The 25,033-nt window shown below is 49.1% G+C and overlaps 1 protein-coding gene across 1 annotated transcript in view; it reads right to left on the bottom strand.

The window, feature by feature from the left end:
* Window positions 1-25,033, bottom strand: part of TTC22 (tetratricopeptide repeat domain 22) — a 304,817-nt gene that overhangs the window by 100,656 nt on the left and 179,128 nt on the right. Inside the window, exon 3 of the mRNA XM_069642120.1 lies at window positions 20,871-20,989. Within this exon, the coding sequence (XP_069498221.1) occupies window positions 20,871-20,989 (119 nt within the window). The remainder of the gene's footprint in view (window positions 1-20,870; window positions 20,990-25,033) is intronic.

The following is a 25,033-nucleotide window of genomic DNA, read 5'->3' as shown; positions in this document are numbered from 1 at the left end:
CGCAGTGTACTGGCAAGTTCTTGTTCCAGTAGAGTGGCGGACTGCTGCGTGCAGGCTTACTCCACCTCGTGGGCAAAATGTCTATCCGGTGGGTAGCACAGGGGAACCGCCAAGTGGATTTTAGTAGTTGTGTGCCCTGCACTTGGGCGTCCCACCCGTGTGGCCTTTGTGCGCAGCAGCCTGCTTGTCTACCCCAGCATGGATGAGGGAGGGCTGTGGTTCATGGGCTAGTGCCTTGTTACCAATGTTACAGCTTGCAGGTGTTGCCGTGAGTGCTCCAGCGCAATCCTCATGGACATGGCTCAGGGCGGCAAACGAGGAGCGGTGAAGGTAGAGAAGCCGCCTCACGGAGGGGCCACGGGATGCACTGCTGCTGATTCTTATATGGGGCTGGGCTGCCCCTCGCTTCCGCCCCTTATAGGGATGCTGTTTTGCTTGATATAGCTGCCTGCCAGGGCAGGACTGGTGCTCTTCCTGATGCGGAAAGTCAGTCCTGCATACATTCCATGCTGCATTCCATCCCCATGCTCCTAGGAGGGGGGTGGGCGATCATTGGGACGGGACCCCCTGGACGCCGGGGCTCACCACCAGTGAACAAAGCTCAGCTGCGTTTGGAATCACCTCACCATGCCCACCCCGGCGGGGGGAGTCCCGATGGAGGACCCACAGAGCCACCGGAGCGTTTGACTGCTTCCCACACCAGATCGCTAATCTGCCGCTGTTGTCTGCTATGCATCACACTGGGAGCCGTGGGACGCCATGCTCACCAGTGACTGCATGGGGGGTCTTGTTGGTGCCCCCGACAGCCCACATTTGTCCAGAGGGCTGCCGGATTGGGCCCCGACCGCCATTTTGGGTTGCCCTTTGAGTGGGTGGCACATCAATTCTGGTGTAGGTGAACAGCCCCATCATATGGGGTCTCACTCCAGCTCGGCGATCCCCATGTTGTGCTCTACCTTATCTTCATGTTTTGGTTCCGAAGTTCGAGTTTAAACCTGCTATGATCCACTTGATTGTCGGTCTAGGATCAGGAGCTATCAGGAAACCATGGCGCACACCACGGCACCAAGCCACGCCCCCATCATTTTGATTTATACGCGCACAATATTTTTTTCCAACCAAAGTTTTATGGGAAGGGGGAATGCCATGTAAACCGTGCAATCTAACTGGTCATTTGGGAAGACCTAAAAAGAACAAGTTACTATCTTACCTGGTAACGTTCTTTCGATGGGATGGTCCGACGACGTAGTCCATATCTAGGACAGTAATCACCACAGCTGTGCTGCTTCGGAAAATCTTTTGGTGTCTGCGTCCTGCATCGATGACGTCGATATGCCATCCTCAAGGACCTCCTCCAACGGCCGACGTCACCAAATGTTATAAGTGGGACACACGACGCCCGTAGCCTCAGTTGTAGTTTTTTCCCCAGAACGTGTGGCACCAATCTTCTGCCAGTATGACCACAGATAGCCTTGCGGAAACGCAAGCTGCAATCGCAAAAGAAATTCTGTAGTGGGGTAGACAGGGAGGGAGCGATATGGAATATGTTGTCGGACCATCCCATCGAAAGAATGTTACCAGGTAAGAGAGTAACTTGTTCTTCGAGGGGATTGGGTCCTCCAACGTATTCCATATCTATGACAGACTCCTAAAGCAGTACCAACGTAAGGAGGTGGGAAAAGAATTTAGAATATACAAATTTAGAATGCCCAATCAATTTGCAGAGTAAAGGACCGCCTTGCCAAAGGCCAGATTCTGCCCATGGATGGAATCTAGGGAGTAGTGACGTACAAAAGTATGGACCGAAGCCCAAGTGGCTGCTTCACAGATGTTACGAATAGGAACACCACTCTGCAGGGCAGTAGAGGCAGCCATACCCCTAGTAGAATGGGCCCACAAGCCTACCGGAGGGTCCTTACCCGCCAAGCGTTAACATTCAGAAATTGCCAAGATAATCTGCTTACTGACATCTTGTCCCAAACGCCTTCCAGCGTAACCAATAAAGAGCTGATCGTTCACTCTGACCCGGGACATGCGTGAAATGTAGAAACTTAAAGCTCTCCTAGGGTCTAATCTATGGAGCCTCTCCTCGTCCTTGCCAGGATGTGGAGGAGGATAAAATGCCGGAAGAATGACCTTCTGGCCCTAATGAAATGCCAACACCACCTTCAGAAGAAAAGAAGGACGAACTCTAAGGACAACCCTGTCTTTATGAAACACAGTGAAGGGTGGCTTACCTGAAAGTGCCTGTAACTCACTCACTCTGTGAGCGGAAGTGACCGCAACTAAAAATACAGTTTTAAGAGTTAGCAGTCTCATAGGGCAAGAATGTAAAGGCTCAAATGGAGCACCCATCAGAAACTTGAGAACAAGGTTCAAATCCCAACCGGGCACCTGGAAAGGTGACGGAGGGAACACATTAGTGAGCCCTTTCAGAAACTGAGAAATTAAAGGAATTTTAAAATAAGAACACTCCTCAGACGAGCGCTTAAATATGGAAAGCGCCGCCAGGTAACCTTTAACGGTACCCACTTGCAGGCCCCTGTGGGCCAAAGAAAGCAAAAAAGACAGAACCACAGGAATGTCACATGAAAAAGGATCCACATTCTTAAGCCTGCACCAGTCGCAGAACTTTCTCCAACGGCAACGGTACAGGGACTTTGTTGCAGGCCTTCTGGCCGAAAGCAACACCTCCATCACGTCTTCAGGGAGGTCCCAATCCTTATACCTCACCCTTTCAGAAGCCAAGTGTGAAGGTTGAGGGATCTGACCTCTGGAGGAAGAACCTGACCCCCCTCCCGTGAGAGCAGATCGTCTCGGTAGGGAAGACGACATGGAGGGCAGATGGACAAGTCGAGAAGGTCTGGTTACCACGTCCTCTGGGCCCATGCCGGAGCAATGAGGATCATCCGGGAACCGAACCTGCGTAACCTCCGCAGCACTTGCGGGATGACGGGGACTGGAGGAAACGCGTGCAGCAGTGGGAAGGACCACTCCACCACAAACACGTCTCCAAAGGCTCCTCTTGGAGGAAATTCCCGCGAGCAGAACCTTTTGCACTTCCGGTTGACACTGGAGGTGAAGAGATCCACTTGAGGGGTCCCCCAAAGGGCGGAGATCTCCAGGAGAATCTCCTGAGCCAGCTCCCACTCATGAGAGATCGCGCTCTGCCTGCCCACAGCGTCCGCCGTCTCGTTTTCGCCTCCGGCCAGATGGACTGCCGAGATCGAAACTTCCTGCTGGATGGCCCAGAACCAGAGCTGCTTCGCCTCCCTGCACAGAGGAAGTCACCCTGCCCCCCACTTTTTGTTGAGGTAGTGCATGGCCACTGTGTTGTCCGTCAGAATCAGGATAGTCTTTCCTCGCACAGTCGGCAGAAAAGCCTTCAAGGCAAGCCTGACGGCCCTCAGCTCCAGCAGATTGATATGGAGTCTGGACTCCGACGGAAACCAACGACCGCTGACTGTCAACTCGTTGGCATGAGCTCCCCATCCCGTGAGGGATGCGTCCGTCACGATCGTCATCTCCGGCCAGGGAAGCCAAAATGAAGCCCCCTTCATCAGATTGCCTTCGACGGCCCACCACAGAAAGTCCTGGGCGACCAAGGGCGGCACCTGAACAGGGTCCGACATCCTGCCGGAGGATTGTGACCACTGCATATTGAGTGCCCACTGCAAATATCTCATCCGCAGTCGAGCCTCTGGCACCAGAAGAATGCAGGATGCCATGAGGCCCAGCAACCTCAAGAACTCGAACGCTGGGAGACTCTGGGCATGTTGAAACTTGTGCACCATCTGCTGAATGTGATGAGCCCTCACCTGGGGAGGAAAACACTGCCCCAGGGACGTGTCGAGCACTGCACCGATTTACTGGAGCCGCTGAGTTAGCGTCAAGTGGGACTTCTTTAAGTTGAGGGAGAAGCCCAGCTTGTGGAGGGAGTGGCAGGTGACGGACAGATGATCCAGGACTTGCTCGGGAGAGCGCGCCCTGATCAATCGTCCAGGTACGGGTAGACGTGAATCCCCCCTTTCCTGAGATGCGCTGCCACCACTACCATGAGCTTGGTGAAGACCCTCGGGCGGAGGTCAATCCGAACGGCAGGACCCGAAACTGAAAGTGTGAGTCGGCAACCGCAAACCTCAGGTACTTCTTGTGCTTTGGATGGATCAGCACATGAAAATAAGCATCCTTGAGGTAAAGAGACACCAACCATTCCTGAAGTTGAAGGGCCTGGAGGACTTGAGAAAGAGTAACCATCTTGAACTTGTCCTTCCTGAGGAGTTTGTTCAAACCGCGCAAGTCCATGATGGGTCTCAATCCCCCGTCTTTCTTCGAAATAAAAAAAAAGGGGAATACCATCCCTTGTTCCTCTCCGCTACAGGCACCAGTTCTATGGCGCCTTTCTACAACAGGGCTTGAATTTCCTGCGCAAGGAGCGGATCCGGACTCTTCAAAGAGAGATTCCCTGGTGGATTGTCGTGAGGCCTCTGCCGAAAGGGAATACAGTAACCGTGGGCTATGATCCCCAGAACCCACACATCTGAAGTAATGGCAGGCCATTCTACAAGATGCTGCACCAGCCTTCCCCCAACCAGCGAACCATGGGACATGGCCTCATGACTGAGCTGAAGCGGCTGCGGCGTTGCCTGAGGGCAAAGAGGCAACTTCCCGAGCAGCCTTGGCACCTCAAGTACCTTGTTTTCCACCTCTGGCACTCCTACAGTGGCCCCTTTGACTATCAGCTCCCCTCGCTTTACTAAAGGATGAATAATAACGAAAGGAACTCCCCTCCATTGCTGTCCCCTAGGACAAAAAGGCAGAGGTTGTCGAACTGCAGCGCTCAACGTCTTTGCTGCAGCTTTTGATGTCTGCAACCTCTCAAGGCTCTTGTCAGCCTTGCTGCCAAAAATATGTACACCATCAAAGGGCATGTTGAGGAGCCGGGCTTGCACATCAGGAGAAAACCCCGACTTCCGCAACCACGCAAACCTGCGTATTACGGTGCTCGCAGCCATGGACCGGCTGACGCAATCTGCCATGTCCAGACCTGACTGAACGGCCTCACACATGGCATCCTTGCCATCCTGTATCATAGCAAAAAACCATCCCGTTCGCCCCCTTCGGGAATATGTTCAGCCGCTAAGGAAACACAGTCCCACAGAGTGTGCGTAACATGACAAAAACATGACAAGGCACATACGGAGTTGGTTGCCTGAAGAGCCATACCCCCTGAAGAAAACACTTTCTTTGCCCAACCATTAAAACACTTGTCATCCCTATCAGGAGGGATGGTAGGATACGGCGCCTGCTTTGCTGGGGCCATAGCCGCCTGCACCACCAAACTCTCCGGAGTGGGGTGCGTGGTCAAGTAGCAGGGGTCGCTACTGGCTGGGCGGTATTTTTGCAGCAAAGACTTGCCCACTGCCGGGAGACTCTCCGGAGCAGTCCAAGCTGCCGCCACCCTTCTTTGCAGAGCCATATGGAATGGCAGTACCGGGTCAGTTGGTGGACCTTGGTCGAGGATATCCATCAGGTCATCCTGCAGAAAATCTCCTGGTGGAGCAGACCAGCCCAAGTACTCGCTGACCCTTGACATCAGGCACCGGTACGAGGACTCGGCATGGGTGCCAGGCTCAGGCCTACAGACCTCCACCTTGGGAGAGGTGTCCAGACCACTGGGCTCGTGCAGTGACTGACGCAGGTCTTCAATCTGGCTATGACCAGAGATAATCTCATCTGGCACTGAATCAGGAACCAACCCATCTTCAGAACTTTCATCCACCTCAGAAATATATTCCAGATGGTGGAAAGTGGGCACAGAATAGGGGACAAAGACATTCTTTGCCTTGGTCAGAGCCTTTCTAGGGGGTTCCACCATGCCACGGGGTACCTCCGACAAAACAGCCTCGAAAGGCGTCGAGGGCATTGAGTGAATCGGCGTCGAGCGTGGCGCCGACAGCATCGACGGCTCCGACACAGGCCTTGAGGGCGGAGCCCCGAGCGTGTCCTTCGACAGCCTGGGCGCCGATGGCGTTGACTTCTTCGGAGGCGAAGCATCGAGAGAGTCCCTCGATGACCTCAGCGCCATAGGCGTCGACGTCTTCTTCGAAGATTTCACAGGTGCACACGGTCTCGAGCGCGTCGAGGACCGGGACCTGGAACGGGCATGACGAGAACGATTCCCCTTGTCCGAGTGGGACCTTTCCCGCGAATCGTGCTGACCACCCAAGCCCGAAGGCGTACGAGCAGTGTCTCTAGTACGGTCATGCCCGACCCCACTCGGAGGCGCGGACGGACTGGTGACCTGCGATTCAAGAATCGCCAACATTTTCTTACCGAAGGAAGCCCATTCCTCTGGAGTCGCATGCTTGGTGGGATAAGCAACCTGCCGACGGGCGGAGTCCTCGGACGAGGACGGGGAAGGCGACCGATGACGGCGCTTCTGTGAGTGCCTCGAAGAGGCAGAGGAGTGGTGGGACCCACTCTGGGACCGAGACCCCTTAGACTTGCGACGACGATGCAGAGAGTCGCCCCTCGAATCGTCTGTCGAAAGCCCAGTGGACCTAGACTTTCGGGGCTTGGACACCATACCGACCGACAGCTTCTTCTGATGCTCCCACAAGGCCTTGGACGTAAGCAGTCGACACAATCATCCGTGTTGTGGGCCTCCCCGAGGCACCAGAGGCAGGCGTCGTGCAAGTCCGTCACCGACTCTTGGACCCGCAGTCCCCACACTTCTTGAAGCCCGGACGCGGTGTGGAAGAAGAGGAAGACATCCCAATAAACTTCACAACGAACAGGTTCGAAGAACCGAAAGAACAGAAACTCCAAAGAGTCGAGGCGCGCCGAGATCTCCGAAGCGAGCACGTTCGCGGAAAAAATGGAACTGAGGCTACGGGCGTCGTGCGTCCTACTTATAAAATCTGGTGACGTCGGCCGTCGGAGGAGGTCCTCTAGGACGTCGTATCGACATCATCGACGCAGGACGCAGACGCCGAAAGATTTTCCAAAGCAGCACAGCTGTGGTGATTACAGTCATAGATATGGAATACGTCGAAGGGCCCAATCCCCTCGAATGAACTATTTAGTTATGCTTTACTACTAACAAAAATCCTGTTCAATTTATGAGTAGAACAATAAGCACAGCCGTTCCTCTGGGGAAGGGTGCCAGGTGCACTGAGCTTCACGCATCAATCATTTGTAAAATGCAGATAAAAGAACAGCAAGAATGGGATAGTACACAAGGAGCTGTAAGGGTGCAGAAGTATCAGACGGACACAAAGATGATATTGTGGTTACTATAGACTTTTATTTTAACAAACAACTGTAGAAACCTGACACTAAGGGAGTTTATCTTGCCTCAACTAAACATTTAAGGAACCGGTCAGGATGTCCAAAAACATAAATGTCCACTGTCGTATCAAATCCTAGCTCTGCCTCTAACACTAAAAAGTAAATAATAAAGTCTTCTGATCCATACAGAAAGATGATCTTCTCCTTCTGGAATGCTGAGTTTCTTCAGAGTCCATGGAGAGTTGCCAGACGGGATGATTTCCCTTCCCCTGATTTCTTCATATATTGCGGTGAAGAAGAGATACTGTACTTTTTTAGCTTCACAATCTTTCAGTTATGTTTCACATGAACAGTTACATTTTAGGATGTTGTAGATATCTTTAGCAAAGAAGAAGTATTGTACTTCTCTGGCATTGCAGTTCTCCACAGTTCTTTCACATGAGCTACTACTGCTCAGATTGATGTAGATGTCTGAGCAAAGAGGAGGTATTGTGCTTCCCTAACTTTGTCGTTCTCCACAGATATTTCACTTGAGCTTCTACTTCTCAGGATACAGTAGATAGCTTAGGCAATAAGAGGTGTTGTGCTTTTCTATCTTTGTCATTCTCCACTGATGCTTCACTTGAGCTACTAATTCTCAGGATACTGTGGATAGGTTAGGTAAGAAGAGGTATTGTGCTTCTATATCTTTGCCATTCTCCACAGAATCTTCACTTGAGCTACTACTTCTCAGGATACTGTAGATAGGTTAGCCAAGAAGAGGTATTGTGCTTCTCTATCTTTGCCATTCTACACAGATGCTTCACTTGAGCTACTACTTCTACGGATACTGGGCCTCATTACGACCCTGGCGGTAAGGGGTTAACGCCAGCGTTAGCTGCGCCGACCCCTTACCGCCAACTACGAGGTCCCTTAGCGCCATGGCGCTTTTAACACCTGCTTTTAGCAGGTGTTAAAATCCATGGCGCTAAGGGACCATGGAGTTAATTACGCCACCGTAATTTACGGTGGCGTAATTAACGCCTTCCCCACTCCCATTATGCCCTATGGGGCAAAAATGGGAATGGGGAAGGGTAAATGGGGATTGGGGACTTACCGCCCCGCCGACCTCGGAATGGGGCGGTAAGTCCGCCAACCACCATGGCGTAAACGTAGTTTACGCCATGGTGGTAAAGTCACGGCCCAGGCGGTAACTTACCGCCTGGGTCGTAATGAGGCCCACTGACTATAATAATCACTTGTTTAGAATGAACCTCTGTTGATTCAACCACTTATTTCTCATCAGATTCTGTCCACCTGGTATACTAATCTGCCAGGTACTATGACTATGAAGATCTCTTTGGAGGCCTTGCCGTCAGGAGAATACCCTAAGAGCGATGCAGTATTGTAACCAGACAGTGGTGGAGGAGAAAGTCCCAGATGCCTTCTCGGGATATCTTGATTTCCATAACCCAAATTCTGGACTGGAGCAATTATTAAGCATCAAGAAATTAACTTTGTTGTCCTTCTTTTAGTTTTACACAGGGCCACCGCATGTGACTGCTGCCCCGCTTTCCTAAACTCCGCCCCGTGCATCGCCCTTAGTCCTTTTCTATTGGCAGGCCCAGGACCATTAAGCATAATAGGGGATACTTATTCAAAGGGACTGCGGGCTGGCGTATGGAGGAAAGGGAACTATGGACTAGGAGTAAGGTAGTCACTATGGTAAGTAACTTTGTCATACTCCTACGTCACGTCCACTTTCCTCCATACTTGTGTGAGATTCGAAAGCACTAACCAAAGGAAAAACGGGTGAATGGAAATGTCCCTTAATGGAACAATTCTTAAGAACTGCCTGGCCAAATTGGGCATCAGCCCGGGAGCTCAGATCAAGACAATAATGTCTGCAAAAAGCTAAAGGGAAGCCCACATAGCAGCCTTGGCTATGGACTGCCAAGGGACGTATTTTTGGAAGGCAACAGCAGCTGCTTTGCCACGGTCCAAATGTGCATGAATTCCCTTTGGGGGCTGAAGGCCTTGAATTTTGTAGGCGTCGGAAATACATGAAGCTATCCAACAAGAGATGGACGCTTTCGAGGCTACTTTCTCTTTTGGCTTTTGGGTCACCAAATGTAACAAAGAGTTGTGAAGAACTTCTAAGTTCGCTTGTTATTGTCACAAGACACAATCAATAGAAGCCTGTTGGGGATCAAGCTGTTTAGCTAGACACCAATGACAAAATCAGAGCCATTTGCTCCTGTGCTGAGCCCTCGTAGAAGGCTTACGTGCTGATTGAATTATGCGCATGTTATCATCAGAGAGGTTGAACTGCACTAATGATCGGAACTCAGGTACCAGGCCGCCAAGCTGAAGGATTGTGGTGAGGGGTGCCACAACTGGTGGCTGATCTAGTGCAGAAGCTCGGGAATCTGTGGCAACCTGATTGGGGAGCACACCGACAGGTGCTGCAGTTCCGAAAACCAGAACCTGGCTGGCCACCAAGGAGCTATGAAGAGGAGAGTGCAGTTGGAAGCACTCCTGAGTATCCAGAGCGACCGTTGAATCCGCGGCAAAGGAGGGAAGGAGTAAGCCTTCATGTTTTCCCAAGGGATCTCGAGAGAATTCCCCAAGGAAGACACTCTGAAACCTTCCCTGGAAGCATAAAGAGGAAGTTTCCTGTTCATTGAGGTTGCAAAGAGGTCCTTTGCTGGAAGATCTTGGTGAGAACATCGGTGTTCATCTCCCAATCGTAACTCGCCGCAGATTGGCGGCGGAGGGAATCTGCAGCCACATTGATGTGACCAGGAATGTGCACTGCCTGAAGCCAGACATTGGGCTTCATTATGGGTCTGGCGGTAACCCTGCCGGTGATACCGGCGTATTGCTGCCAGACCCGAAAAAAATTACATCCAATCCATGGGATTGGGGACCACGGAAGCGCCAGCACCATTATTAACAGTGTCGGTGCTTCCGTTACAGTCTGCATACCGTGGCTGCTGTGCCCGGCAGGGTCAGACCTGCCGTGCACAGCAACTCCAGCAGGCAGACCCGTAATGTGCCGGTAGGCTTAGCAGCACCGTTGTTACCAGACTGGCGCACTTGTAATGAGGCTGATTGTGTTGGATAGCCCAATTCCAAATTTGGATAGCTAGGTCCACCAGAGGAGGAGACATGGGGCCCCCCTGCTTGTTGATGTAGAACATTGCTATGGAATTGTCCATGCAAATTCGAACCACATTGTTGGTGATAGATGGTTGAAAAGCCTTGAGTGCCAGAAAAACTGCCAGAAGCGAGGTAATTGATAGGGGACCGGCCTGTCCTGGGATGTCCACAAATCGTACACCTTGAGGTGACGCAGTGTTGCTCCCCACTCTATATGGGAGGAGTCTGTAGTAACCTTTACTTGTCGGCAGGGCTCCTGGAAGAAGCTCCCCACTGAAAGGTTGCTGGCATACAACCACCATTGAAGATCCGCCGTCATGGAGGATGGAACTAGAATCATCTTGGAGTCTGGATCAAAAGCCTAAGACCAGCAGCTCCAAAGAGCAAGCTGTGCGCTCATGTTCAGTCATGCAAGAGGTAGAGCTGACACGTGGTTGAAAGGTCTGCAATCCTGTCCTCCATCAGGAACACTCTGGAACTGACAGTATCCCAACGGAAACCTAGAAAGATCAGGTCAAGAGCAACCGTCATCGACGATTTCAGCCATTTCACTGACATCCCGAGATGGAACAGGAGCTGGAGGAGTGACTGAAGATTGGCCATTGCGGCTTGTGGGCAAGGACAGCGCAGGAGCCAATCGTCCAAGTACGGATATACATGAACTCCCTGCAGTCTGAGGAATGTTGCGATGATCGCCATCATCTTCGTAAAGACATGCAGCGCCGAGCTGAGACCAGATGGTAGCACTCGATACTGGAAGTGTTCCGTTCCCACTGAGATCTGCAGATATATTTCCGATGTGGGCTCCAGATCAGGATGTACATGTAGGCGTCCTGAAGGTCTACCATGCTGAGCCAATCACCCTTCTGGAAAGAGGACTTTAGCTGGCTGGGCGTAATCATCTTGAATTTCTCTTGAGGTCGAAAGAGATTGAAATTGCTGAGGTTGATGATAGTGCGCAGGCCAGCCTGGTTGGTTTTGGGCACTGTAAAGAGACAGGAATAATAGACCACACCCTTGCTCCCGCAAGGGAACAGGCTCCGCTGCTCTGTGGTCTAGAAGTTTCTGTAAATCAGCTCTGAGGGGGGGTGACCCAATCTGCTGAAGAGGAGGGCGAGAGGTTGGGGTAGGGGGGAGGGGCAAGGAAAAGCCCACCCGGATGACAGACAAAGCCCATCGGTCTTCTGCGATGGTCTGCCACGCCTCCATATGAGACGATATTCGTCTTCCCAACCGGAGTCTCGTGAGACCGATGGAAACCATCATTTAGATGGTTTATCGGCAGGGAGACCACCCGTTGCTGAAGAGGAGGCTGTTAAACCACCTACCTTGCCTTTGCTGTTTGCTGAAACCAGAGAAGGACCTCGTTTGAGACCCCAACCTCTGAGTATAAGCTGCCTTAGCTGGGGTTTTGGCAATGACTTAGCAATGACTTAGCAGTTTGCGTGCTTGCCTTGGTTTTGGTGAGTTCCTTATCAGTGGATGAGTGGAATAGTTCTTTACCTTCGAGGGGAAGATCAAGTACTTTGTCCTGAACCGCCTTCGAGAACTTTGTAGAATGCAGCCACGCTTGGCGGGAGATGTCTACTCCAACCACAAGGCCCCGAGTGGAAGTGTCAACATAATGGGCCGCGGCCTCCAGCAGGTCCTGCGCCTGAACTTTGGCATCGGATTAGCCGCCCTTAAAGTCTTTGAGCTTGTCAGAAGAAATACATTCCCAATGGTGTCAAGAAGCTTGTCCTCCTTGGAAAAGACCTGAGACGCTGAAGTGAGGGATGTAGAGGACAGCTTAGACTAGAGCATAGCGTACTACCACCACCGTCGATGAGGGGAATGGACATGCAGTCAAGGATATGTCTTCAGATGCGTGTAGCTTGTAGCAAGCATCAATTTTCTTGTTTAGGTGCTGCCCAGAATTAGGTTTTTCCCAGAGCTTGCATGCTTCGGCCAGGACATCCTTTTGAAGGAATAGGCCGGTGCGCTCCAGTGTCGACAGCGTAAAGGCTCCCGAAAGTACACCTTCTTGTGGAGCCGGAGGCTCGGGTATTGGAATGTCTAGCAGTGCCATCATATCCACCAACCAGTCATGAAAGGCTCTATTAAAGCGGGGTGGGGCGTCGATATCCTGATCCGCTTTATCTTCATCTAGTGCAGTGGAAACAGAATCCTGATCCACAGCACGTGGCACCACAGACCTCGTGGGCAGACTCAACTGCGCAACGGCAGCCTTTAGCACAGGTGAAAATGGAGGCAGAGGAGGCAGTGGAGGCAGCTGCCCCACAGGAAGTGGGGGAGGAGGTGGCACTACCAGGACCTGCGGAGGAGTAACCAGAGCAGGTTGCGGTTCATGTGGCTTAGGATACATTTCTTTGAAAAGATCATTAAAATATACCTTCTTTGGATCAGAGTGCATTAGCAGTTGAAACCTGCCAAAAAAAGCATCCTCAGAAGAAGACCTAGGCACTGGAGTGGGTCAAGGCCGCTCAGAAGGGGCATACCCCCAGGATTGCAAAGAGGATGGTTGCCAGGAAGGCCCTTTGCCAACTGCATCCACATAAACCAGGGGAGGGATGTAGTTGGGAGTGAGACTGTGTGTGGCATCAGAAAACAAGCATGCCAATCCATCGGAGGGCGGAACGGATTCTTATTATCCACATCACGTGGAAAAGGCTGCACCACCACAAAAACAGGCCCCTTGAAACCAGCCATTGAGGACGTTGGTGTGAGAGAGGTAGTCAAAACGGCCACAGCAGACCGCGGGGGTTGGACTGCGATTTTGTTACTGCCTGGGGTGAACTCCGTCACAGGTGTGAGTGAGGTCGTTGTCACCACAGGGGTATCAGGGGACTTATGATCCATTTTAGCCCTATAACAGGAACCCTCAGCAGAGCCGGTTCTAGCAGATCTAGAGTGTTTCTGTGACTCCTTAGAGTCTGGTGCGGTACTTGAAGACTTTACGAGTGTTTAACCACCTTCTTTGCCCCCTCAGCAGGATCGGTCCAACCACAGGTTTGTGTGTGGGAAGGCTTATAGTCACCCCCAGTAGCCAGAGCCTTCAGAGGATGTCCCTAGATCTTGACGGTCTTAGATGTAGACCCAAGTCCGGGATCCTCAGGAGTAACCTTGTGCGTTTAGTCACCTTAATGGAAACCTCGAGACGAGTATCGGTACACATAGTTCCAGATTTGGAAACTTCGGGAACTACCCCAGTGAAAACAGCCCCAGAAGTATTGGGCTTAACCTTCGCCCCCAGATGGGGAATTTCGTATGTAGATCCGGTACTGGTAGCCGCCTTACAGGGAACCTCGGAAGAAACTCTGGAGTCCAGGTTAGATCCCTTTCAGGACACCTCAGAGAGAACCCAGATACCAGAGCCACTTGGGCTCCTCCCGGAACCAGAAGACCTCGGGAAGGATTATCCTGGCTGGGGTGCCCTAAAAAGGAAGGAACCTACCGGCCTCTTCCGTTTTTCTTCAATGAACTTCTGTAAATGTGGAGGAGGAATCCGCTGGAACACCTCCTCCCACCTGACAAGTCGATGCTGGAGTGCCCGGACGGAGAGGGAGTCGCAGTAGAAGCAAGAGTCCCACCGGTGTTCCGGGCCCAAGCATTCCGGACAGAGAGAGTGGGGATCCTGCCACGCTAAACGGCATTCGCACGAAGATCAGGACACGAACCCCAGATGCTCCGGTATAGACGGTAGAAAGAAGACCGTGGAACCGGAGCAGGAATATCAATATGGAGGCCCCACATAAAAATAAAAGAAGGACTAACAAGTTATTTTTTGGATGCTTAAAAAGGTCTCCGGTCCTGTCCAGATGGATGAAATGTCCCACAAGTATAGAGGAAAGGGGACGGGATGTAGGAGTACAATAGGTATTCATCCTCTCCAAATCATAGGGAAAAACACTTAGCCACCCACATAAGCCATCAGCAGACATAAAGAAGGGGACAACTTCCTCCTGTGGGCAAGAACAGATCGGGAGATGTCCTTAATACCCTGATAGGATTCTCAGAACTCAACCTAAATACTATTACCCGTTTAAAAATGTCCCTTAACCTCAAGGCGGTGTTTACAATCTCACCTCATCCCCCCTCCCCATTTCCAACGAATACTGAGATGAGAAGGAGGCCACTAAGATCAGTAAATATTACCCATAGAAAGAACATGGGGCAACTAAGAGAAACCTACCTGTGGTGAATCAGCCACCCGGAACGATGACGGGGCTACAGCATCCAGTGCCTACTACCTCCCTTCCCACTCAGCATGGGACCTGGATGGACCGGAGGATGAGTGCGTACATCTGTCCTCCCAATCCTGTCTCTCTGCACTCGGGCCAAATGTGCAGTGCTCCGACAGGGAGCAAGACAGTGGTTCCCCCCCCTCCACACAAGAGGTTGGGTGCAACAACATGGAGGCCGATGGACGACATATGTGGAGGCCACATCCTTACCGCATTTCCTCTGCATCTTGGACGCTTGGCACACAATGCCTCCATGGCAGCAGAAACAACAGGGACACCACAGTACTATGGGGGACGCGGATTACACCGGGAATGAACAGCGGCCATGACAGGGGCAGGGCCTCACATTTAACCAACGCTGATGCCTCCCCACAAGGGTGCTGTGATAGATGGAACGATCAAGGAGGGCTATAAAAGCCTGCACAACTCCTGACACATTGTTGCTTTTCTCACATTACAGGAGAGCCGTGGGAGAGACCAGAAGACAGAGAATTGTTGTGAGATAAACTCAGAGACTGTGTTTGAGTGAGAGCGGAGCAGGAGAAAGGCAATGACAGTGAAAGCAGCACAAAACTGCAAAGTGCAGCGGAAAGCCAGAGCAAAGCAGAAAGTATAAAAGGCTAAAAGCACAGCTGAGAGCAAATGTAAAGTGGAAAGTTAAAAAGCAGACTGGAACCGAAAGCGAGCGAAATTCCGATCAGAGCAGAAAGTGAAAGAAAAAGGAAAGAAGCCCAAGGGTGCGAGTGGCCATAAGAGCGGGGCACGAGAAAAAGGCAATCCAAGGGGGCAAGTTGCCCATAATGAGAGAAGGGCCAGAGAAAAGGCAAAGAAAGGTTCAAGGGGCATGTCAAAGAGGAAACAGAGAGGAAGGTGCAAGGTAGCACATAGAGAATAAAGGACAGGCGCCAGTTCCATGGTAAGAAGAGCAAGAGTAAAAGTTCAAGTGTGCATGGAAAGGAAAGAAGAAGAAAAGGGCTGCAGGAAGCATCTGAAGGGAAGCAAAAAGGTATCAGGAAGAGCAAAAAGCAAGAATAAAAACAAAGAGAGGGGCAGAAAGGGTCAGAGTGGTCGTGCCCAGGTCAAGAGAGTCTGGTGTTTTTTCTAAGGCCTCTGACTCTACCATATGAAAGGATTGTATGCAGAAAAGATTTTCACTAAGGAAAAGGTACATTGTAACCAGAATAGTTTGTGTTGTGAATTAAAGGGTCCCAAACCTCGGGAAGGGTGCCCTATGAATTCAAGAAAGAACTGTGATCTATTATATTTTGTGTTTGAAAGCTGGAAGAGGCCTAAAGCTTCGGGAAAGGTACCCTAAGAGGCCTGTCAAAGAAGGAATCCGGATAACAATGACTTTTGAAGGTTTGAAAGGGGCCTGAGCTTTAGGGAAGGGATCCCTGAGAGTCCCAACCAAAACCGTCACTTTGTATTTAAAGGTTGGAAAGGGACTTGAGCATGGTGAAGGGAACCCTAAGAGGCCCAACCAGTTTGGAGATTTGTTAGTTTTGTTGTACTGTTGAAAGGATTAAAGCGTGGGGGAGGGAACCTCGAGAAGCTTACAAAAGGAACTGTGTCCCAATTATTCCATGCTGTTTTTGAAACTTTGAATAAGTTGAAGCTTGGGGAAAGGAACCTCAAGCAACTTAAAGACACTGAAGGTAGTTGAAATAACTACAGGGGGCCTGTGGAGAAGGTCTCGTGAACAGCCCTGCTAATTGAACTCATTTTTGTGACATTGACAAAACAGCACTTGGTGAGTAGACCACCTGAAAACAACCTTGGTTTCCATTTTTTGTTGAACCACTATATTTCTGGTTTTGAAAATTCTTCCTATCACATTGTTGTACAGAGTGAGGGCAAGCATAGTTTGAGACAAAGACAGACTTTTTATGTGGACTATTAGACAACGCCGGCCATTAGAAACATCAGTTAAGGGAATTACCCCTTTAGATGTAAGGCCTGTCAGGCATTACACCAACCCAGTAACCTTAGCAAATAAAGGTTTTCAAACAAACCATTTGAGTCTGTGTCTCTCTTGATACCATGCCTGTCTCACAACTGGTTAAGGGTGCCTCTGCTGATGGGCAAGTTTCGCGCACTGCGTATCGCAGCTCCTCCAGCGGAGTTCGAATCTTGCGCTTCCTCCTGGGAGGGTCTCTCTCTTTAGAAAGCCCTTCTTTCCTTTTCATGTTCCATTCAGATTTTCTTGACACAAATTGACTAGTGCGTTTGTACTGGTTCGGTTGAGTATTCTACATTACTCTGCACTTCTTCCTCGTCTCAGTATTACAGTCATCCCAATACCCAAAGTTCTTCCTTGTCTCAGTGTTTCTTAGGGAAGTGACATTGTCCATTCTGCAGACATACAGGGAAGTGTGTGGGGTTATTGTGTCCTGTGTAGGATAACAGGGTGAGGGAGGTTAGCGTTGAGGGGAACTACACTGCGTTTCTCTCAAAGAGTCGTCCCTCGTCCCCATAGGAGGTTTCCCCCCCCCCATGAGATCCACCCGCTGAGTACCACCTCCAAGGGGACTACTGGGTAGCAGTCTCACCTCCCTGGCCTCATGGGAAGGGGTTCCCCCCATGGAAGCAGTGACAACATCCTGGGATTCGTCATATACCCTTCCCCTTCGGATGATAGCTTCCCCTTTTGAAGCTGATAATAGGGGCTCTGGTACTTCTGCAAAAGATGGTTTAGTCAGGGTTGGAGCACCAGTCTCCGGCATTCTCATTCTTATCCCTATTTGGGTGATTTGGGTCATCCACTGATTAAATTGTGGAACTGTGCTGCCCAGGACCAATTCAGTTGGCAAAGGGGGAATTACGACTGCTGTGACCCAACTTTCTCTTCCTAGGATGGTAATGGGGGATACCTCATCACATGACCATAAATGCACCCAACTTTTTCTTTCTTCTTCATCCACCCTTGCTGAAGTAGTCCTGATCTTATGGCACACCCCCTGCTTCCGCTATCTAGTTGGGCACAATCTTTTTTCATTGAAGAGTGACTGGGATTCTGTAGGTGGTTTTCTTCCCTGCATACAGAAAAGTGTTGGGGTTTCTTCTTTTCTTATTATTCTTTGCTCTAAAGAGGCATCTCCCCAGGTTCTCTTACCAACTTGCTGTTATCTCACTGGGCAGGGCATAGAGGATACTGGCATGAGATGGTTCCGCCCTTGATCCTTTAACTCCTCTATCATGGTGGTGTTCTTTAAATGCAGGTATGGTGGGGAAATCAATTCTATTCGGGGGGCATTTCCACGCCGTATGACCCGACTCTCAAGAGAAACACCTCTTGTTTCAGGAAGGGGATGAAGGTCCAGAGGATGATATACCATCTAGATCTCCTTCTATGAGAACTTGGGTATACTGTCCCCTATCCCTGGGGCGGGTTGGTTCTCTAATTCCTGAGAACTATGAGGGAGTGTTAATAAGACAGAATGTTCTCCCTTCTCATTCTGTACTATTTGGAAGAGTTGTTGGGGTACATTCTTAGAAGGAGGGGTTTCAAACACCTCTTTTCTATCTGCCGAGAAGGACAAATCTGGATCTTTTTCCTGCAGTATGGGAAACTGTGCTTTTGTGGGCAGGCTGGACAGAGGGTAGGTCTTGCTTTCCTGTCTCAGTACCTCCTCTAGTCACGGGTTCCCCAACGAATAATGGCATTACTGGGAAAGTAAGATGGCTAATGCTTTCCGTGGAAGGTGTCATCATACTGCCCTGGAGAGTGGTTCAGGCGTTTTCCATTGGTTCAGGGTTTTTAACCTTTTTGGGATATGGAGTGGTATTGTCATCTCCACTAAGTCCCATAACAGTGTCAGAGGATGTTGAGGCTTCTAACTCTAGGATTTCACTGATTTCTATTCTGAGGGGACAGAACTTTCCCAAGATGTTAGGGAACTTGGACGGCTGGTATTTTCCCTTGATGACACATCCTTTGACTGATCTTGGTCCAAGTTAAAGTCCATCTCAGTCTTCCCTTTCGAGTGACAGACAGTTCTTTCTTTGGTACTGCTCTCCCTAGTTTGATTCTCAGGGTTGTCTTCCTATTTTTCCCTATGGGTCTGGCTGGACAAAAACTCCCATAGGTTTTCATATATCAAGTGCCCCTTCAACCCGCCCCATTCCATCTTAACTGGGCTGAATGAGAAGTTCAAGAGGGCAAACTTTATGTCCTCTCTATAGGACAAGAGGGGTAGTAATGTGCTCCGTCTCTTTCAGTCATATGCCCCAGGAGGCATGATATATATGACCACTTTAGTGGGGAAGTTTACTTGTAGGTCTAAGGAGATCACAACTTTGTCTCTGGCAGGAACTTAATATTCTCTGGGATGACAAAGATTATAAATATTCCCTTTTACTGTTTTCCTCATCAGAAAAGTGGCCTGGAAAATTAATAGATTGAATCTGACCCCCATCCTAGGGTTTAGATGGTTGTGGGGTTCCTGCCTTTTCAACCGACCCTGCCCTTGTGGTCTTGACCCAATGAAGTGGGGTCGATCAGTCTTGGTCTCTAAGGTAAATAACATATTTGCGGAAAAAATGACGCTGGTCAACAATCTTCTGGATGTAGCAACTGGGGGGTACAGATTACTTGATCAAACGTACTGCTCATGTGGGTTCCCCTGTTTGCATCAACGAGGCACGATCCCACTCCTTACACCATAAATAAGGGGGCAGAAGCATCAGACAGACACAAAGATGGTATTGTGGTTGCTATAGACTTTTAATATAACAGAAAAGTGTAGAAACCTGTCTCTCCCTAATACTAAGAGGGGTTTCCCTGCCTCAACTAAAAGTCTAAGGTACCGGCCAGGATGTCCGAAAACATAAATGTCCACCATCGTGTCAAATCCCAGCTCTGCCCCAAACACTAAAAACAAACTAATAATAAAGTCTTCTGATCAATACAGAAATATAATCTTCCCCTTCTGGACTGTTGGGTTTCTTCAAATTTCATGGATACTTGCCAGGCGGGATGTTTTCCCTTTGCCTGGTCTTTTCAGTGTCCAACTTTATTAGAGGTAATGGCTTCCTGCTTTTTAACTACAAGGTGGGATCCCTTCCCCTGATTTTGTCATCTTTAGGAGATGAAGAAGATACTGTACTTTCTATATTCATAATCTTCCAGTTATGTTTCACATTAACAATTACGTCTTAAGATATTGTAGATATCTTTAGCAAAGAAGAGGATCTGTACTTCTCTGGCTTTGCCGTTCTCCACAGTTCTTTCCGATGAGCTACTACTGCTCAGAATGCTGTAGATGTCTTAGCCAAGAAGAGGTATTGGGGATAGACCCTCTTTTTTGTAAGGGGGCCTGACAAGAAAAGATTATTGCTAAATCAAGTAGCAATACGCTAACATTGTCCATATTGTTCGCATATTGCTACTTGATATAGCAATATATGAAGTAACAGTCACTTTTCTTGTATCTACTAACCCACACAAAATGCATACTACAATGTTTTCTACTCTGCATAACCCACGTGCCACCTAGGGCACATGCCTATCTGTGTAAATATGTGTCTATCGTTGTGTTAAATTAAACCTCATTATTTATATTCTGTGTTCTTGGTGAGCTCTATTAGCTAGCATTAATTTAATTAATAGCCCGACTGCTACCACAAAGGTGACCTCCCCTGGCGCTAATGACAAGGGTAGCCTTTGACTCTAATCCTCTCTTGAAATGCCATTTAGCATAATCCAGTTATTGTAACATCAATTGAAGCAAAGTCTAGGGTTTACTAGGGATTTAGAGATATGGAATATATGCCTGTGGCTCAGCATTCTTATATGCGAAAAAAGAAGTCGTAGTTAACATGGACAACTGCTGTTTCAAAAAGAGCTGGTGGTGTACAATAATCCTCAAGCTTTTCATTTTTGCAACCAGGGACGCCAACAGAGTTAGCAAAAGCAGCAAACAACTGGGATTTAATCTGACATAGTTTTGAACCATGTTTAAGTTATTTGACCACTGGCAATCACTCAAATCTGATGTTACATGGTCACCAGTTATAGAGAGTGAGATCAAAAGTCACGTGCCACTTCAAAAAGGAAGCACATGGCATATGTTCCCCAACATGTTCGATATGCTCACAGACAGGAAGCTGCTGGAATTGCCTGCATCCCTTAAAATTATCGCCACTTGATAATTTGAAGTATAGATATACTCTTTAAATGACCCCCCTGCATACCTCGATAATGCGAGTTACTCGACTTGATGGCTTCGCGGAGAAGTACCAAAGTCCTGTTAAATGAAGGTAGTCTTTGAAGCTTGCCGTCCTCCTCTTTGTTCATCAGGATACCGTCCAATCTGGGAAGTACAAAGCAAGAAATACTCAACACAAGTACTAATAGAACCAATAGACATGCCTGCTAAAGCATCAAAATATTCTATACTATATCAAATGTAGTTGTGCTCCAATTATTTTTAAAGTGTTTCCAATATATTTGATACATTCATTTAAATTCCTAAATAGGGACTTGTCTACCTTCAGGAGCGGCATAGGCAATGGGCAAGTTTTTTTTAAAACATACTTTTATTGCTTTTACACAAAGATAAACATCACCACTAGTGTTCTCCCCAACTTTCCACCCCCTTCCCTCCCCACTCCCCCCCCGGAAGAGTTCGGGTCCTCAATGGTTTTCCGGTTCGGGAACTTTTACGTGCTGTATATGTCCGATATTTTGATGTTGTGTGGACACCATTGTTCCATATAGTCTGAGTGCAGGTATTCCAGCACTGATCTCCATTCCTTCATGAAGGAGTTGTTCTGGTCCTGGAGATGGTTCGTGATCTTTTCCATGGTCATTTGGGACCACACCTTTTGCAGCCATGTGAATACCAGTGGTGGGTCTCGTTTATTCCAGCTTTGAGCTATCGTTGCCCATGCCGCGATGACCAGGCACATAAAGCGCCTCCATTGTGCTTTGTGGAGTCTCTTGGCCTGTGGGTCTTTAAATCCGCACAACCACACCCTCACCCCCATTTGGCCTGCCTCTGGGAATATTTTAGTCATTTCCGTTTGCACTTCTCTCCAGAAGCCCTTCACTCCCTGACAATCACACCAGATATGCCTCCAGGTTCCTACGACCGGGTACCCCCTACAACAGCGATCCGAAGTATCCGGGTACATTGACTTAAGTCTCTCTGGGGTATAATGCCATTGAGTGATTATTTTCAGCCACATTTCTCTGGTTTGGATGGCCGTGGTGAGTTTTGGGATGCCTGCCCACAGTTCCTCCCATTGCTGTCTGGCAATTTCTTCCCCTAGCGTGGCTTCCCATCTCCTCATGTAGGTCCATTTAATTTCTTCTTCTTGTGTGCTAATGAAGTTGTATAGTCTAGACACCAGCTTTTTGTCACCTGTGTTGGTTATAATGTACGTCTTAAATGGTGTGAGGTCCCTCGTGGCAGCCTGGAAGACCTCTGGTGTACTCAGCTAATGTTTTAACTGCTCATATTTGTATCTATCCGCTTCTGTTAGCTTCCACATATTTTTACATTCTGCAAAAGTTCGTATTTCTTTGTCTTGGATCATTTCACCAATTTTCCTGCATCCTGCTGCTTCCCACTTCTCAAAGCCGCCGGGTTCCTGTCCTGGTGGGAACTGTGGGTTTCTACAGATCGGCGTGAGGGGGGCCAGTGGGGTGGTCATTATTCCCTTTCTGGTTTGGTCATCCCAGGCTTCAGGGTGGTTCTCATGACCTTGCTTATTCAAATGTTCAGGTGTCTGTGTTGTTTATGTTGCCACAGTAAATCCTCCAGGGGGGTCCTAGCGACCGCCCTGTCTTGTGTTACCCAGGTCGTCTGTTGGTCCTCCCCCATCCATTCCTTCAGGACCCAAATTTGGGCTGCCTGATAGTATTTCTTAAAGTGGGGTATGGACATTCCGCCAGCCTTTGTTGGTGCCGTGAGAATGGCTCTGGCGACCCTCGGAGGTCTCTTGTTCCACACAAATTGCGATATGACTTTGGAGAGAGCTTTGAAGAATGAGTCGGGGACTGACACTGGGAGAGCATGGAAATAGTAGAGCACCCTGGGGAGTATGTTCATTTTTACTGATTGTATTCTTCCCCACCATGAGATCATAAGCGGGCACCATTTTTCTAAATCCTTCTTGACTCTAGCCAGAAGGTGTGTGTAATTACATTTAAAGATCTTGTCCACCCTGTGCGTGAGTATCACCCCTAGGTATTTGATGCCCTCCTCTACTATTTTTAGACTTAGCAAGCCCGCCACTGTTTCTAGTAACTCCTTGTTTTCAGCAAGGAGCACGATCTCTGATTTTTTCCTGTTGATCTTCTGGCCTGAGATCCCCCCAAATTCTTTGAGTGTTTCTATGGTTCTCGGCAGAGAATTCCCAGGGTCTTCCAATGCTAGCAGCATGTCATCCGCGTATGCTATAACTTTATGTTGCCTGCCAGCCATCTAAATCCCCCTTACCCCCTCCAATCCCTTATCTTAATTAGAAGGGGCTCCAAAAATATGGCGTATAGCAGAGGTGAGAGGGGACATCCCTGTTTCGTACCCCTTGAGATCTCCACCCTATCCGTGACTTCTCCATTTATTGCTATTCTAACCACTGGGGAGTTGTAATTAGCTTTTACCATGTTTACAAATTGTTCCCCGAATCCCATGTGCTTCAGTGTTTTGAAAAGGATGGACCATTCTACACGGTCAAATGCCTTTTCGGCGTCTAATGAAAGTAATATTGCTGGTGTGTGGGTAATGCCAATTTTTTCTATCAGATGGGTTACTCTTCTTAGGTTGTCGTGTGTTTGCCTACCTGGGATGAAGCCTGATTGATCTGTGTTTATTAGGGTTGGGAGGAGGGGTGATAGTCTGGCCGCCAGCACCTTCGTATACATTTTTGCATCCAGATTTATTAGGGCTATCGGGTGATATGAGCCGGGGAAAGTGGGGTCTTTACCTGTTTTGTGGAACACGAGGACTTTCGCTTCATTCATGGATGGAGTTACGTTTCCACTGTCCTTGTCAGGACCGGAACTAATGTGTCTGCATATTTTTTGTAGAACAGGGCCGTAAAGCCATCGGGCATGGTGCCTTTGAGTTTGGAAGGCCCTTTATTGCCCTTCTGACCTCTTCTTCTGTAATCCTAGATTCCAGGGCCTGGTTATCCTCTTCTGTTATAGTCGGTATGGGGATGGATTGAAGGAACCTGTCTTGTTTCTCTCCATCTGGGTGCTCTATTGCATACAATAAAGCAATAGAAATATATATATGCAATAGAAAGCTTTAAAAGCATCCCCTATATCCCTTGTATTTGTATGAGGGTTCCCTTGTGCGTCTTTGATGTTCAATATCGTCATCATTCTCTGTTTTTCCCTGAGTTGTCTCGCTAGGTATTTGTCCGCCTTATTGGCCCTGATGTAGTATCGTTGTTTTAGGTAGAGGAGGGATTTCTCTGCTTTTTAGTTACGGAGCATCTCTAATTGTCCCTGCACGTGTTTCATTGCTTTCTGGAGGCTTCTTGTGGGATGGATTGTTAGCTCCCCTTGTATTTCTGTTAATTTCTTCTTGAGCGTTCTTTCCCATTCCTGATGCATTTAGCTCAAAGAATTCTTTGATTTTGTCCCTTAGTTCCTCCACCAGCACCTGGTCCGTTAGAATGTCAGACGGCAGACTCCATCTCCAGAGGCCTCTCCCCCTTCCGGATGTCTGTATGTCAAGCCATAGTGGGGCATGATCTGATAGAGCTATCGATCCCTTTTCGACACCCAGGATCCTCCCAACCAGTCCCACAGACACCCAAATATAGTCTATCCTCGACATCGTGTTATGCACGTGCGAGTAGTACGTGAACCCGCTGTCTTGTCCCTTCAAATCTCTCCAGCCATCCCGTAATGGCATCTGTTCCATCCTTTGTCTAAGTTGTTTGGATGGGGTCCCATGCGCCTGTGTTCCCCCCGCACTCCTGTCCAGACTGGGTTGCCAGGCCAAGTTCATATCTCCTCCCAGTATTATTTCGCCCTTTGCAAATTCCTCTAGTTTCCCCAGGGTGTCTCTAAGGAATCCGCCCTGCCCCATGTTCGGCGAGTAAATTGCCACTAGGGTGGGCCTGTGACCTTCTATTGATATATTGACGAATGCAAACCTCCCTTCCCTGTCCACTTGAGTATCTAAGAGGTTTGCCACCAGACCCACTTTTGCTGCGATCATCACTCCTGCTCTTTTTTCCCTTGCATTCGCCTGCGCCCAAATCGTATAGCCTCTGAGGTGTACTTTCTTTTTGTCCTGGGCCTTAATATGTGTCTCCTGGAGGAGCAGAATGTCCGCCTTTTCCCTTCTTACCAGAGCCTCAATTTTTTCCCTTTTCACCGGCGAGTTCAGCCC

This window comes from Ambystoma mexicanum, chromosome 1q (genome assembly GCF_040938575.1).
Source record: "Ambystoma mexicanum isolate Mex_15411 chromosome 1q, UKY_AmexF1_1, whole genome shotgun sequence".
Taxonomy (NCBI): Eukaryota; Metazoa; Chordata; class Amphibia; order Caudata; family Ambystomatidae; genus Ambystoma; species Ambystoma mexicanum.
Note: the sequence above shows the minus strand (reverse complement) of the source record. Positions and strands in the feature narration are given on the sequence as shown.